The 17,118-nt window shown below is 37.2% G+C and overlaps 1 protein-coding gene across 2 annotated transcripts in view; it reads left to right on the top strand.

The window, feature by feature from the left end:
• TRHDE (thyrotropin releasing hormone degrading enzyme) overlaps positions 1-17,118 on the top strand; it is a 372,106-nt gene that overhangs the window by 208,416 nt on the left and 146,572 nt on the right. Inside the window, exon 6 of one of the 2 annotated variants that reach the window (XM_026001636.2) lies at positions 13,221-13,358. The exons of the other annotated variant lie outside the window; for it this stretch is intronic. Within the exon in view, the coding sequence (XP_025857421.2) occupies positions 13,221-13,358 (138 nt within the window). The remainder of the gene's footprint in view (positions 1-13,220; positions 13,359-17,118) is intronic. 2 annotated transcript variants of the gene reach the window in all.

Consider the following 17,118-nt stretch of genomic DNA (forward strand, 5'->3'; position numbering starts at 1 on the left):
CACAAAGTTAGGAAAAGCCCTTATGTGAGACCCTTGTGTCTTCGTTTCTTCACCTCTCCCTCAGATCGATGAACTAGACCATATTTCTGTCATATTTGTCTTTAAAATCTAATATACGCGGGAATGCTTTCTTTACCTACTCGAGATACACCTGTCCCCAATTAATTGTTTTTTTTTTTAGAATCTTTTATTTTTTAAGATTTATTTATTTATTTTATGATAGACCCAGAGAGAGAGAGAGAGAGAGAGAGAGAGAGAGGCAGAGACACAGGAGGAGGGAGAAGCAGGCTCCATGCAGGGAGCCCGACGTGGGACTTGATCCCAGGTCTCCAGGATCACGCCCTGGGCCTAAGGCAGGTGTTAAACCGCGGAGCCACCCAGGGATCCCCGAATTAATTCCTTTAATCACGGTACTTTCTTCTCTCCAGATCTGGTCCAGTGATGCCTTTCTTGAGTGCCGTTAGCACTGTACCAGCTCAATAATTTTATATAAACGACTTTGATGGATTGCTGCTACTTGTTTGCCATTACGTTCAGTCTTAGGTTTCACTTGTTCTGTTTGTTAATTAATTGAAAGAATTATCAAGCACTTGAAATGAGGCCTTTGTTTTGCTGACTTCTATGGAACAAATCTCATGGTATTAGAAGCACGGGTCTGCTAATATATCGGTTTCTTATATACACTGTATTACATCTTTGGTGTAGTGGTTTTAGTTAGTAGGTGTGGATAAATGTAGGGTTGTTTTTTTTTTTTTTAGCTCTTAGTTGACCAATTACGCCTCTATCAGATGTTGCTTTGTTTATGGAATAGCTCAGAAACCCAGATCCATAACCTCAATCAGACTGTTCATGTTCATAGATACATTTGGAAAATAAAATTTAGCACAGTTAGCCTCAGAAGATTAGTCAAATGAGGGAACAATAAGAACACTTAGCCACCTGTTATTATGTTTATATTACATGGCTCAAACATGTTCTCTAATATTTAATCAAATTTATCTGGTTGCAATAGCCATTCCTTTTCACTTAGATTTTGAGTATCTTTTTGCTCAATCAGCTAAGTTCTGCTTTTGAGTCCTGTTCTCTCTGTAAGCTTCACAAATTTGCTTGGTATTTTATAAAGAGGAGTTCTCTTGGGGCACCTGGGTGGCTCAGTGGTTGAGCATCTGCCTTCGGCTCAGGGCGTGACCCCGGGGTTCTGGGATCGAGTCTCACGTTGGGCTCCGTGCACGGAGCCTGCTTCTCCCTCTGCCTGTGTCTCTGCCTCTCTCTGTGTGTCTCTTGTGAATGAATAAATAAATAAAAATCTAAAAAAAGAAGTTCTCTTTTCTTGGTTGTAGTGGTAGTAGTGGTGGTGGTATGATGGGATATCTTTATTTAAATATTACTTATTTATCAAATTATCTGATTAAAGATTAGATCAATTGCTCCTTCAGAGCAGATTTGTCATTATTTACATTCTCTAACTACCCACGTGATTGGTCCAGTTTGAAGAATCTTAAACATACTACACTATTGAAGATTAAAAATAAAAATTAATTAAAAATAAGATCTCTCTAAATAAAGCCTTTGCCTTAAGTTTAAGACAATAAAGAGCCTTTGTTGGAATTGTTGGCTTCTTTTGAGAGCTGACAAGCCGTATCACTTCCCAGGCCTGAAAATAATTTGGCTTCTACAACAAAATAACATTTTTCTGTTTGTTGCTAAGCATTTTGTTGGCATTTTTGGGCCTTTAATTTACAAAATATTTCCAGGGATTAATCTATATTGGCTTGTTTTTCACTCTTTAACAAACATTTATTGCATACCTATTTTTTTTTTTTTTGCTAGTTTCTCTGCCAGAGATGGGGAATGCACTGGTAAGTGTGACTATCAAATCTTCACAGATCTTTTTTACCAGTTTATTTAAATTATTTTCATCAGAGTAACGCTATTCTACAGTTTCCTAGAATGAGATTTGGCTCCCCCCCCACCTTTTTTTTTAAATCTATTCCATGGATTAAATTTTTGACTCTTGACACTTACTAGTTGTGTGGTCTTATTTCTTCATATTGAAAATATGTATGAAATTCCCATGCTGTTTTGTTGCAGGTTAGTTTCAAGAATCAAAAAAAAAAATGTTTTTACTATCATTGTCACCAATATTGTTGTTACTTTTACATATATTAATTCTCTGTGAAATAGAGTGCCTATAACTAATCTCTCTGGTTATACCAGAAGCAGCATTTTATGTCCCTTGGGTCTTAGGTGAGTTTGAGAATGGTTTCCAATGAGATACATACAAAGCAGTTGCTCTATTATTTCTCTTAATTCTGACCAACATGATGCAGTGGCTAAGAGCATGGACTCTAGAGCCAAACTGTCCAGGTTCAATTCCTAGGTCTTAGGAGGCCTTGAGCAAACCAGTGAACTTTTTTTAAAATGAGGATCACAATAGTATCACTAGTAATTATTAATAATAATACCATAAAAATTAATAAGAGCAAATAAAGTGTCTTCACAAAACACTTTTGAGTATATTTATTCCATTCCTGAATGATCCTACAATGCCAGTACTTTAATATTTTGGCACATTATAAATGAATTGCTAGTCCAAATTTTGTATCCTGAATAGTGAAAATTTTCTCTATTAACATTACAATCAATGTATGACTATTATAGTAGCTTACTTTGAGGTCCGGGAATAAATATGGAATTTCCTTTTTGCATTTGTTAACTCTCTGGGCCACGACTACTGTATAAGTTCTGGAATCGTTATGGGCTTAAGTCTTTCAAATTTGAAAAAATAATAATACTTTTTATTTTCTTTGAAAATACAGACTTCTATGATCTGGCAACAAATGTAAAGAGTTATTATTATTTTTTTTTAGAGATTTATTTCTTTTAGAGAGAGCAAGAAGAGGGTCAGAATGGAAGAGGGAGAGAAAATCTTGAGTAGACTCTGCTGAGCATGGAGACTGATGCGGGATTCGATCTCACGACCCTCAGATCATGACCTGAGCCGAAACCAAGAGTTGGAGGCTTAACTCAGTGAGCCATCTAGGTGTCCCAACAATGTTAAGCTTTATCAGGCTAGGTTATCTGATGAACTGACCAATTTATAGCATTAAATATTGAAATTAAAGTACAAAAAGTGTGCTGATAAATTTCATTCATCAGCTTAATAAGAACTTTATTACAGAATTAAGGTCATTTGAATTATTATTTATTTCACAAATTAAAATAACATAACATGAATTAGCCACTTGGTATCCATGTTAATAACTTCAGGGAGCCAATTAGCTTATCTTTGGAGTTCTTCCAGACTGAGTGGTGTAAGAAAGTTTCCATTAGAATTTAAAGGGAATAAAGGGAAAAGGAGAAAAAATGAGTGGGAAATATCAGAAAGGGAGACAGAACACGAGAGACTCCTAACTCTGGGAAAGGAACTAGGGGTGGTGGAAGGGGAGGTGGGCAGGGGGTGGGGGTGATTGGGTGACAGGCACTGAGGTGGGCACTTGATGGGTTGAGCACTGGGTGTTATTCTATATGTTGGCAAATTGAACACCAATAAAAAATAAATTTATAAAAAATAGAATTAAAAAAATTTAAAAAAAGAAAAAAGAAAAGGAATTTAAACAGAAATGGGTTCTGTTGAAGATGATTAGTCAGTGCACATTTAAAGACATTCTGAATTGCATTTTATCAATCAAATATTATAGTGCCTTGATTAGCTTATTATTAATGTATCTGCAAAATATTAGAGGGTCCTTGTGATGGAGAAACAAGTGTGCGACCATCAAAGGAGATTGGCAGATCTGATTTCATTGAAATGTCTTATCAGCTTGTCAAAAAAAATAATTATAGAAATAGAGAAGAAGACTCTTACTGCCAAAGTAGAGATAGGATATTTTTATTCAAAAAGATGGAGCTGTTCTCTGTCAGAAGCTTAAGATCTATGGAAAGGATCCTGAAGTAACGGTGGACGAGCGGGAATTCGTTTACCAGCAAAGGATAGGAAGTATGCACCTCAGATTAGAGGCTTTATCTTGCCCTCACTTCTCAGAATTCAACCCGAAGTAGAGCATCTATGAGGTGTTCAATAATAAAAGTCCAGTTAAAAGTTAACGAGAAATTATGAAATGAAGGTGAGTAGATCATGTATGAAAGATTATAACCGTTTCTGTACCTACATTAGGAGCTCATTCACTGAATTCAAGAGGATACTGAGATTTAAAGGAAGCCATTCAGGATATTGAGATTTAAAATATATGCAACTAAAAATAATAAAATAAAATAAAATAAAATAAAATAAAATAAAATAAAATAAAAGAAACTGCATCAGATAAAGTGTTCGAAGGAAAACCAAGGGAAAGGTGTCCAGGCATCCTAAAAAGTGAAGGGAAGCTAAATGGTAGGAACATCTTAAGAGGGTTATATGAAAGTGTATGGCATATGGTTATTATTCACAGTGATTTTTTGGGCTGCTAGAATCAGAATGAGCTATGTAATTAGACAACCTGTTCATAATTACTACTGTGATTGACATTATTTGAAGCACATTCATGATCATTCCATAAGACCCAGGATTATCATAATTAATGGAAACAGGAATGACTAAGTGATGCTAACTCATGGCCTATCAATACTGCTTGCTCTCCTTCGGAGGTTCTTGAGTAAGTCTGTGGGAGGCTCATAATTCAGTTGTATGTGATGCAGGCCATTGTGTGTTTTGTCTTAGCACTCTCCCTCTGCCGTGCCACATTTTGGGTAATATTTTGAGACATGAGACATTCAACTTGGATGTTACAAACAAAACGTAAGGCAGCCGAAGGATGTGGTCACGGGAGAGACGATTTAACCCATTTTCTCTGTGTTAGTCACGTTTGAGAATATAGCAGTTCATGGAAATAAAATCTGTGCGGGGGCTTATTTGGGCTTGTAAGAGGCTTATAAAGTCATGTAAGATGGGCCTATAGGAATATAATTGCTTTTTTGCTTTATGCATTGAATAAGGCGTCTTAGAATATTTGTGTCTTGGCAGGGGATAAAATGTGGCTGATAGTTAAATAAGAACATATAGAAATTATTTTAGTTACTTATTTTAAAGCTTGTGTGAAACCCCAGAATAGTGTTCTATCAATAGAGATCTTCCTGGATTATTGTGTTCATGTATCATTTTCCGTTAAAGGTTATGTAAACAAATACAGAAGTGGAATTTTTCAGTATAGCGCTAATGGTGATTATTTTAAGAATTATTCTTCACTGGCCCCTGTGTCTGTGTGTTTACACAGGTTTGATTTTATTTTTTATTTTTATTTTTTTTTCAGGTTTGATTTTAATGTAAGTGGATTGCTTTAACAACCTGCACAAGAAAATGATTATTAACATCTTGGGCATGTGTATCCTAAACATGAGATTTGAAAATGTTAATTTTTAAGATACATGGCTGTAGGGAAGCAACATTTATTTTCACTAGCTCTTGAGTTTTATTTCATCTATCCCTATGATTTAGCTGTCTCTAAAATGTTAACTAATCAGCTAAATAATGATGTGATATTTCACAAGTACATTTAGCTAACTTCCCACTGAGTAAAGTTTGAAATATCTTTGGACATTTTAGAACTTAGTAAAAGTAGGTGGACAGGGCAGCCCTGGTGGCTCAGTGGTTTAGCGCTGCTTCAGCCCGGGGCCTGATCCTGGAGACCCAGGATTGAGTCCCATGTCGGGCTCCCTGCATGGAGCCTGCTTCTCCCTCTGCCTGTGTCTCTGCCTCTCTCTCTCTGTGTCTCTCATGAATAAATAAAATCTTAAAAAAAAAAAGTAGGTGAACAATATTAAATTTCAGATCAAATTCTTTTAGTGTTTTAGGAAACTCGGAATCCAAATAATTTCTAGGATTTACAAATATGGCATTGTGTTATTTGTTACAAAGATGGTAATTGCAAAGTTGCAGAGATACCAAATCACATAAATAAAACCTGATTAATATTTTTCAATATATTTGCCTGCTTTACCCTTTGCTGTGGTTTGAATAAGTCACAGAGAACAAGACTGAAAAAAAAAAAAAAAACAAAAAACAAAACGAAAACCCAAACCATGTAAATAAAGCTCTAGCCCTCGCTCTTGCTTATGGAGAAAGGGGCTCAGATTAGTAAAGCTTTATGTGGTATTTTGCTGAACCAATGAAATCTTAAAAGTATTTCATGGTTGGATAGATTTTCAGAGGGGTAAAACGTCAATAACATACTTATTTCTTCATGTTGATTGATCAATTGAGGTTGAATCGACTTGGTCATATATGCTGAAAGTATTTCTCTCTAGTCTCATAACTTTCTCTCTAGTCTCTACTTTCTAGTACTTATTTATGCTACTAGTACTTCACCTGTCAGGTGGCATTAATGACTTGTAAGCTCAACTGTTTCCTTCATCGTAGTGGGAGTTGCTTGGAGTCAGGAATTAGATTCCCCAGCCTCTGAAAGGATGTCACGTATACAAAGTAATCAGTAAACGTGTCTAGAATTAGATTGCATCGTCCAAATATTTTTTTTGTCAAATATTTTTACTGATTTGATTCCACAGATCAGAAAAGTGCCTTTATCTATATCCAACAGGATATTATTGTGAACATTAAGTATTGGAATAAGACACTGCTTTACACACATGAAAATACGGAAAAAGGGAATATTTGTGTCTGTTTGGCTATCTGCATATGTATCTGCAGACCTGCCTACATATTCCATGCAGCCTTTGTGTCTAAATCTACAATGAATTCATACATCTTGGATTTCCAAATAAATCATACCTTATGGATCACCATTGACCATCAAAGTTGAACTAGATTTTACAGAAATAATTCCTACGGCGTCTTGAGATTGCCAAGGTCATGTCCATACCATGTGTTCTTCGTGCATAATTAAGTGCCGTTGTCCCACGTTTGTTTCTGGTTGCCCCTCGCGGCAGTCGGCCTTCCACTCTTCACAGTCTCCTTAAATGCGGGTCTAGTGATGTCACCCTGCCACTGTAGCTTCCCAACCTGCTGGCCTGGCTCCTGTCCTCCTCTCTGTGATGATTACTGGGCATCCACCCCATTTTATTTCCTGCCTTCTGTCATGCAGAACTCTGTAGCCCCCCAACAAGCCGTTAAATCTCCGGGGCTTTTCCAAGATACCCTTTCTGTCCAAAATGCTGTTTTCTGCTGTAGCTATCTAGAAAAGTCAACTCATCCTTAAAGATTCACCACCGGCCATCAGCTTAGAGGCCTTTCCTGCTTTCCCCGGGTGGAGGACATCACAGCCTTCGTGCGGGTGCACCGTGTGCTGGACCTGCTTCCCCTTGGACACGTAGCAGGTGGTTTTTGTAATATTTGTGTTCATCTGTGTCTCTCCCGTTCCTACCATAAAGTCTTTGAAGGTCAAATCCATGTCTCCGTATCCTTTTTATCTTCAGATCCAGACATACCATCTGGGATATAGCAGGTGCTCAATAAATATTTGTAGAACAAATTCTCTTATTTAATCTTTGCAACCACATCTGTTTACAAATGAAGGTGCCGAAGTCTAACAAATACCGAGTAACTTGCGCAAGGTCACGCAGCTAGTGAATGGCAGATATTCTACTTGTGGTGTCGGATGCTGCCGTCCACTCCACAGGAGCATGCCTGTCTCATCTCCCGGGGACACCAAGGAGCCCTTTGCATCCATATTCATCCTCCTGGAAAATCAGGTCCTGTGGCTGCTGTGATAAGACCCTCCTATGCCCCGAGGATTGTGTTCCCCGCTCTGGTTCTTCCTGGGAGGACCTCCCCACCTGCTGGAACTGGCTCAGCCTTGGCTGTCACCTTCATCCTGTCTGATGTACCTGACTTTCCTTGATCTCGATCCAGATTGTGCTTTGATATATATATATATAAATATATATTAAATATATTAAATATATAATAAATATATATTCAATAAATATATAAATAAATATATTATATATCATTTAATATATAAATATATATTTTTATTATATTATATTTATATATATTTATTTATATGTTAAATGATATATAATATTATATATTATATTAAATAATACATAATAACATTAATATAATATTAATATAAATATATTTATATAATATAATATAATATATAATATATAATATTAATATTAATATATTTATATTTATATATAAATATAACTATGTATTTTGATATTTTATTATCTGGAATATATATATCTATATTAATTTTTTTATAATCTGGGAAAAATATATTTTTTCCTTCCTGGTGTCAAAGTGTCCGCCTCGTATGGCCCTTTGCTAGAGTTACTCAGACTTCCCGTAGGAACTTGCTGACAGCCTTGCCCTTCGGTAGTGCCCCGTCTTCCTGGTGCCCACCTGGCCCATGGCTGCTGGCCCTTCAGGGTGGACACGTCCAGGCGGGGCTGCCCTGAGTTGGCGGCTGGAACCTGCCAGCGCAGCTAATGCCGCAGCAAGCGACCTTAAGGCCTCCCTTTGCAGATGCCACTAATTACCAGTCTATGAAATGCTAATATAAGATATAATAATAAAAAGAAATAATAATGAAAAGAAAGAAATAATAATAAAAAAAGAGTAGATTCTGAGATCTTGCTTCTGCTTTCATATGAACTGTAGCCTCCTGCCAGAGGGCGTGTGGTGGGGCCTTGCTCCCACTTTCCCAACGCGTCTTGCTTTCTGGGTGTCCGCTGTCCCCTTACCTGCCCCAGGTCCCGGAGTGGTCCTTATAGCTGGCCCTCCAGTGCGGGCCTTTGCTGCTCCTCCTCTTCTTCCACTAGATACCTCCCCAACCCTTTACAAAATGCCATTGAGGCATCTCTTGATCCTTCCTCTCCATCACCTGCCAAGGGGACCAGGACTCATGGTGTCTGCGCTGGCCGGTTTGTCATTCCAAGGCTGCCACGGAACACCGGCCCTGCAGCAGCACCTGTCCCCTAGGTTGTCCCTCGACCCCCTGAGCGCAGTAGCCGCTCCCTGTCCGCCCCCCCCCCCCCCGCCTTATGTCAGGCCACCCTGGGCACCACAGGTCAGTCATTTCCCTAAGACACTACTTTTACTATGTCATTCTACGTGCATCTGCCCATTGATTAGGGCCAAAGCCTTCTACCTGATGGCTGAGGAGTCACACACATGAGCTTTTTTTTTTTTTTTACATGAGCTTTTTTTATTTTATTTTTTCTCCATTTTCTCTGCCTGGATTTGTCCTTTTCCTTTTTGTTTTTCTTTTTTTTTTAAGATTTTATTTATTTATTCATGAGAGACACAGGCAGAGGGAGAAGCAGGCTCCATGCAAGGAGCCCAATGCAGGACTTGATCCCGGCTCTCCAGGATCACGCCCTGGGCCGAAGGCGGGCGCTCCACTGCTGAGCCACCCAGGGATCCCTATTTGTCCTTTTTCAAAAAGCTGTTTCCCTCATTCTCCTAAGTAACCCGTCATCCTTCAACAACCCACTTTAATGTCACTTCCTCTGCGAAGCCTTGTCTGAACTAACCAATCATTTCATCCTGTGTGTTTTATAACATCCATCCTATTATAATACACTGAGCTGTTTGTCTTTCTCTTGCACTTTTAAGTCCTTTAAGGTCGGAAACCAAGTTTCTGTCGTGTATTTCTCCCCCAGACACAGCACGATCTCTGGCACAGAGTGGGAGTTTAGTATGTATTTGTTAAATGAATGAATGAGAAAAAAATAATGCAGGCTTCCTTTTTTCCCATGTGATGTTCTCAACTCCGAGTTTATCCACACTTTCTTTACCTATCTGAAAAATCTTTTCACTCTTCTCCGAAAATTCAAATGTATTTTGGAAACAGTCCAATACGAAACATCTATTCGCCATTATTTGACCTGTTGGGATGTAGACACATAGGCGACAACTCCAAGAAAGTCTGTAGTAGAGCGGAAGGGGCTGTTCTTACTATTAATGTGGAACTTACTCGAACAAATTTAAGTCCCACATTTTATCTTATTGTGCTGCTTTTGGAAAGTGACAGGATAGCTTAAAGTGGTGGCCTTAAAATCTGAACTAGAATAAAAGCTAACTTTTTAGCTCAATTTGCTATTCCCTACCCAGGGAGAGACACACAGACCCACACGCAGCATTAAAGTTCCTTCAAGGGCCAGAACAAATTCTACTTCTCCCGTTAAACTTTGCATAAATAATTCCGTTTTACAGTATTTTTTCCCCCTCAGATTTCCTTTGGCATTTCTAGCGCGTAAGAGAAAAACCATTATTTTGTTCACTGCATCCAACCATTTTGTTTGATCTCTTATCTCTCATCAGAGCCAGGATTTCTTTAACTTTATTTTGAAACTTTCAGGGTCTCAGGTTGACAGTAGGCAATTAATCAATACTTTGTAATTGTTGCTGTTACTATTATTGTGGAGGACGAAGGGGGAGGGCCCCAGCAGGTGACTGTCAAGCTAAGATCATCTTTTTATTTTATAGTGACACAGGTTTTTTATAAAATATTAGCACCTTTCCTCCTGGAAACTCTTTGTAGTTTTGTGCAATTGGGTTTGCCTCTGGCTAGAATTTTCTTTTTTCTTCCTTAATTTAAAGTGTTCTCTCTTCTGAGTTTTGTGAGTGTTCTTTGGCCAGGCTTTGCTTTCTTCTTCTTTTTCTTTTTTTCTCCTCTCTTTTAATCTCTTTTAATGCTTTTTTTCCCCCCTCAATTACACAATGTCATTCTCTCCAACCGTTTAGAAAGGAGTCTTTTGCTAATGACTCAACATTACTAAATTTAACCACTTTCTTGAAATTCTACTGATGAGGCAAAGGTTTGTTTTTGTTTTCCTCCACAGCTTGAAGCAACACACCATGTATAACTTATATTTCCTTAAACAAGAGAGTTTCATTTTAGAAATTTTTTACCTTAAGTTTCTCATTTGGAATTACTTAGCCATTTACTTTATATCATGTAAAAAATCACACGGCTAGGAAACCAACATATGTGCACTAATTGTTCCTATCGATCGGTATACATTTATCGGTGCTAAATATTAAAAATTAGGATTCGTAAAAACAGCGTTTTAAATTCATTTACACTGTGGTTTCAACCAGAGATTTGAGTTATGTAATGGAGCAGGCAGTCACTATTTAAAGAGTTGAATATTCTATTTTGTTCAGAATGAAAACCACGTCTTCAATTGGTATTTCTTATCAATAAAAGTGTTCATTGGTCAAGTTGAAGTGTGATGATGCATTCCATGTTCCCACCTATTAATTTCAGTATCAAATGGTTTTAATGTGCATTTTTAAGTTGAATGAGTGACAAGATTGCTTGCCTGCTTAATAGTAACATCAACATTTTTTAAATTTTATTTTGGAAATACACAATTTTCTCTTACTCTCTCAATCTAGGCCATCTGTCTTTTTATTCTTAAAATTTTGAGTCACAAGATGCAACTTCACTCTCCTTGATTTGTCTTGAATTGAGAACTTAACTTGAGAAGAAATACACTATTAATTTATGTGATATTTGTCAAGTCATTGTAAGTTTGAACTTCTTACCATGGGGGGATCCCTGGGTGGCGCAGCAGTTTAGCGCCTGCCTTTGGCCCAGGGCGCGATCCTGGAGACCCAGGATCGAGTCCCATGTCGGGCTCCCGGCGCATGGAGCCTGCTTCTCCCTCTGCCTGTGTCTCTGCCTCTCTCTCTCTCTCTGTGTGTGTGTGACTATCATAAATAAATTAAAAAAAAAAAATTGAACTTCTTACCATGGAGCAGACCTCTGGGACCAGTTCGGTCCCAGTTCAGGGTGATGGAGTACAGGCCATGGTGTGAAACTCGCACTCTTCCGTCCAAAAAAGGACTGAAGAGATTAGATCTATAGTCCACAAGAGCATAAGAGTTTGCTCTTAGAAATAAACCTTATAGCATATAGTTGGCTGGAGAACTAATTAAATTATTGATTATATATACTAAATCATGGGACAAATGATGAAGTAAGACGCTTCCCGAAAGCCAGGTTTAAAGAACGCACATATACGCCTAGTTAACTATCCCTTTTTTAGCATATTTATTCTCCATGGCCATTTTTGTACAAATACAGGATTGGTGTACTCTCAGTTTGAAATTACAACTCACTCAGAAATAACATGCTGTTTATCTGCTGGCACAAAACTAGGAGTCTCCGGGAGTGAGTTCAGAATTAGCTATAGCAATTTAAGAGTTGCAGTCTTTAATCTCTGTAATGATGCTCCGCAGGTCCCAACTACCTAGGGGCTACTTAGCCCTGTTATCTCTTGCAACTTCTTTATTCTCGCCCTTCTCCCCCAGTGAAGGCAGGAGGCCAGGAGGACTAATAGCTGCCAGCATTTTTGTTACCAAAACCCAAGCTGTTTCTTTAAAGCAGCCTTCTTAAAATGACAAAGAAGTGCTTTTTTCTTTACAGTTCATTTCTGACATAACAAACCAGCTTTTATCAGAGCAAATACAAAGATCTAAACATCACACAGAATAGAAGTTTTAGGATTTTGTTTGTTTGCACAACCTGATGCTAATGGGTTAGTAACACCTGTTGATCTCCCCCTTATGTTCATTATCCTGAATTCACATATATATCCCCACATATTATAGCTTTATCACTTTGCCTTTTGCTATTTGTTGTGGTCTCCTGAAATTCTTTCAGAAAATAAATGATGTGTGTGTGTGTGTATATATATATATATAATCTTAGAGAGAAAATGACGTGGGGGGGAAGGGGAGGAAAAGTGGATGGATCAGTGAGAGAGAATGAGCTGTTCCAATGGTACTACAAATAAATGGTATAAATAGCAAAATGACACTGGAAGCTGGAAATGTAGTTATTATTCCTATATTGAGCTTAACTAAAAAAAGGTGTTTTGGGACTGGAATTGTAGGCTTGGTCCTGTAGTGCACACAAACAAGCTCGGTCTGTTTCATTTATGGCCCAGCATCTGAATCTGCTTTAACCACTGTTAAAGCACAGTCTGATGTTTTTAAATCTATTTAAGGCCCATTGTAGCCCATTGATTTTGTTTCATGTTGTGCTCAAATCAACCACTCTCATTTTAGAGTAACTTAGAGGCTTTTTTTTTTTTTTTTTAACTGGGTTCTCTTTGGAGTTCAGTCTCCCAACGTGGGCTGCCGAACATCACCAATCAAGGAACATGCATTCTGTTCGCGTTGTCAAACTCATTCTGCATAACCATGAACCACCTATGATATTGCCCCATCTGCTGTATTGCAGGAAAAACAGAGGTTTCTGACGGATGTCCTGCATGAAGTAATGCTGCTGGACGGCTTGGCCAGTTCCCATCCAGTATCACAGGAGGTGCTACAGGCAACAGATATTGACAGGGTGTTTGACTGGATCGCCTATAAAAAGGTGGGAATAGATAAGACCCAAGTGCCAATTGGATATTTCACTGTCCCTAGGCAGCCAGACTATTTCACGCGAGATGTATTCTTCTCTCCCTCCTGGCAGGTAGAAATGGACTGAGTCAGAAAACATAGAATTACTAGCTTCATGTCATTTTTATGAGTTAGGGCTTTGCTTTATAAATCAGTAAGCTGGAGATGAATGTTTGCCAAATAATGCATAGAAATGTTGGACGTATTAATGAATAGATGTTTGGAGCCTTGATATGAAATTGCTGTACAAATGGTGTTGTGTCGATGTCAGTTTTTATTATTATTAATGAGAGCTGACCTAAACGGTGATAAATTATGTGTCATCAGTGCCCCTTCAATACTTAACTTATTTTGGTTGGCTGATGCAAATGGGTGTAGGCAGTGACATATGCATTTTATAAACATTATTTAAGGGACATTTAGAGAATTAAACATCTTTTTTGGATAATAATCATGAAAAATGAAATTTTAAAGACTAGACTTTGACAAAGATTTTGGACTGATGACTAGACACAGAAATAAGACACACTCTGAACTTTTTCCCATTGTTATGTGGATTAAGATTCTTCCTCCTGTTTATATCCCTTAGTTGTTCTAATTTAACATAAGTATATACATCTCTTTGTTTAATATTCAATAGCTACTTGGGAATTATTAAAATAGTGCTAAAGTCTAGTTCATATTTGGTGTAGACTAAATTGCATTCATTGGGATTTCCTTGTACTTTATTGATTTACAAATGTTTTAAGTTTTTTAAAACTGTTGCTAGTATTTTTCTGGAAATATTCCTTTTTCAACTAGAGGTCAAATAATGATTCATCAGGATTCCTTGGTACCCCAATTTGAATATTTGGTTTTGTACTCAGCAAATGACTATCTCAATGGTTATTAGTTAATATTATGTGCTATAATATATGTAAAGGTACACATTGTGTTAGAAAATACCTTTTCAAGTCACTGATCATTGCATTGGTTATAAAAGGGTCTTTGAGGACTTGAAAAAATAAGTGGAGGTATAGAACCATATTTAAAAATATATGTTAATATATTTGTGTAAAATATCAGCATTTAAAAAATATATTAATTTTTATATGTGAGATTTTTTTCCTATATGCTTTTTAAATTCTTTATTTAATGGAGTTAACCCATACTGTATTATTAGTTTCAGGGGCAGAGTTCAGTGATTCATCCGAGGCATATAGCACCCAGTGCTCATTACATCGAATGCCCTCCTTAGTGCCCATCACTCATTTATCCCATCCCCCCAACAGCCTCTCCTCCAGCAACCCTCAATTTGTTTCTTAGAGTTCAGCATCTCTTATGGTTTGCCTCCCTCTCTATTTTCATCTTATTTTATTTTTCTTTCCCTTCCCCTATGCTCCTCTGTTTTGTTTCTTAAATTCTACATATGAGTAAAATCATATGGTATTTGTCTTTCTTTGACTGACTTATCTCATTTAGCATAATAACCTTTAGTTCCATCCCTATCATTGCAAATGGCAAGATTTCATTCTCTTTGATGGCTGAGTAATATTCCATTGTGTATAATTACCACATCTTCTATATCCACTCATCTGTTGATGGACATCTGGGCTCTTTCCATAATTTAGCTATTGTGGACGTTGCTGCTATAAACACTGGGGTGCGGGTGCCCCATCAGATCACTGTGTTTTTTTTTTTCAGATCACTGTCTTTGTATCCTTTGGATAAATCCCCAATAGTGCAATTGCTGGGTCATAGGGCAGCTCTGTTTTTCCCTTCTTGAGGACCCTCCACACTGTTCTCCAGCGTGGCTACACCAGCCTGCCTTCCCACCGACAGTGCAAGAGGGCTCCCCTTTCTCTGCATCCTCACCAACATCTGTGGTTTCCTGACTTGTTAATTTTATTTGGCTATTTTTAATTGGATGCACATTCAGTTTCTTCAACTGTATTGATTCCTAAAATATAATGCAGAAAATATTATTCATCCCTTCTGCATGGCATATAGAGATAGGCTGGAAGTTAGAAAACTTGAAACCTATTATTAAGATACCTTGAGATGAGTTTGGAGACGCATTTTCCACCTCCCTCCAATTCTTTAAAAGTAGTTATAAATACCGGTTTTACTTCAGCATGAACAGTTATCAAGAAAATATTATTTTGATTAAATACATTATAGATGTATTTAGACATAAATAACATCTATCCCAGATTCCATATATTTGAGCAATTTCAAATTTATTTGAGGAGGTTGAGAATCAAAACAATAGGAAAAAGTGAAGATGCCATGAGTATTTTTTTACCCTTTCCACATTTTAGTGCAAAGTCTTGCCAGTTTACAAATGTGAGAAATGAGCCTACTACGCCACCCTGCTCAGGAGCACCATCATAAGGGACACTGGCTTTCTGGCCTCTAGCCATGTATCTTTTTTTTAAACTTGATTGAGCAATAATTAACAAATATAGTTGTAAATATTTAAAGTGTACAATGCGAGGATTTGATATAAATATATTAGACTGTGGAATGATTACCAATATCAAGATTATGAGCATATCCATCACCTCCCATAGTTGATTCTTTTGTATGTTTGCATATGTGGTGAGAATGCCAAAGATCTACTCTCAGCTACTTTTGAGTGTAGAGTATCATGTTACCAACTATGGTTGCCATGCCGTACATTAGATCACGGAACTTATTATAAATAACTGAAAATTTGTACCCTTTGAATTACATCACCCATTTCCTTCTTCCCCAAGCCCTTGTCAACTCCCATTCTATTTTCTGTTCCTATGAAATTGGCCTTTTGTTTGTTTGTTTGTTTTAAGATTTCACAAATAAGTGATACCTTATAGTATTTATCTTTCTCTCTTGGTTTATTTTACTTAGCACAATGCCTCCAGGTTAACCCATGTGGTTGCAAATGGCAGGATTTCTCTCTTTTTTATGGCTGAATAATATCTGGACTCTATTCTTTCTGCTTCACTGGTACTTTGTAACCATTTTTGTTTTTGTTTTTGTTTTGCCAGTACCATACTATTTTGATCACTATAGCTTTGTAAGATAGCTTGAATCAGGAAGTGAGATGCCTTCAGCTCTGTTCTTCTTTCTAGGGATTGTTTTGGTTATTTGAGGTCTTAGAATGTTTTTTTTTTTTCTGTGAAAAATGCCATTGGAATTCTGATAGAGATTGTATTGAATCTGTAGATCGCTTTGGGTAGTATAGACATTTTTACAGTATTTATTCTTCCAATCCAAGATCATGGGATATCTTTCCATTTATTAGTTTTCTTCAGTCTCTTTCATCAATGTCTTATTGTCCCAGTAAAAAAGTCTTTTCATCTCTTTCGTTAAATGTATTCCTAAGTATTTTATTGCCTTTGATGCCACTGTAAATGGGATTGCTTTTTAAATTTCTCTTGTAGATAGTCATTGTTAGTGTGTAGAAACACAACTGATTTCTGTATTTTGAATTTGTATCTTGCAATTTTACTGAATTAATGTATTAGTTGCACTTTCGGTAGAGTCTTTAGGGTTTTCTGTATCAGACCATATCGTCTACACAGAAAGATGATTTTACTTCCTTTCTGATTCAGATACTTTTTATTTCTTGTTCTTGCCCAGTTGCTATGGGTAGGATTTCCAGTACTGTGTTGAGTAGAAATGGTGAGAGTGAGCATCCTTGTCATTACTGATCTTAAAGGGAAGACTTTTAACTTTCACCACACACACACACACACACATATATATAGACT

Source organism: Vulpes vulpes, chromosome 16 (genome assembly GCF_048418805.1).
Source record: "Vulpes vulpes isolate BD-2025 chromosome 16, VulVul3, whole genome shotgun sequence".
NCBI lineage: Eukaryota > Metazoa > Chordata > Mammalia > Carnivora > Canidae > Vulpes > Vulpes vulpes.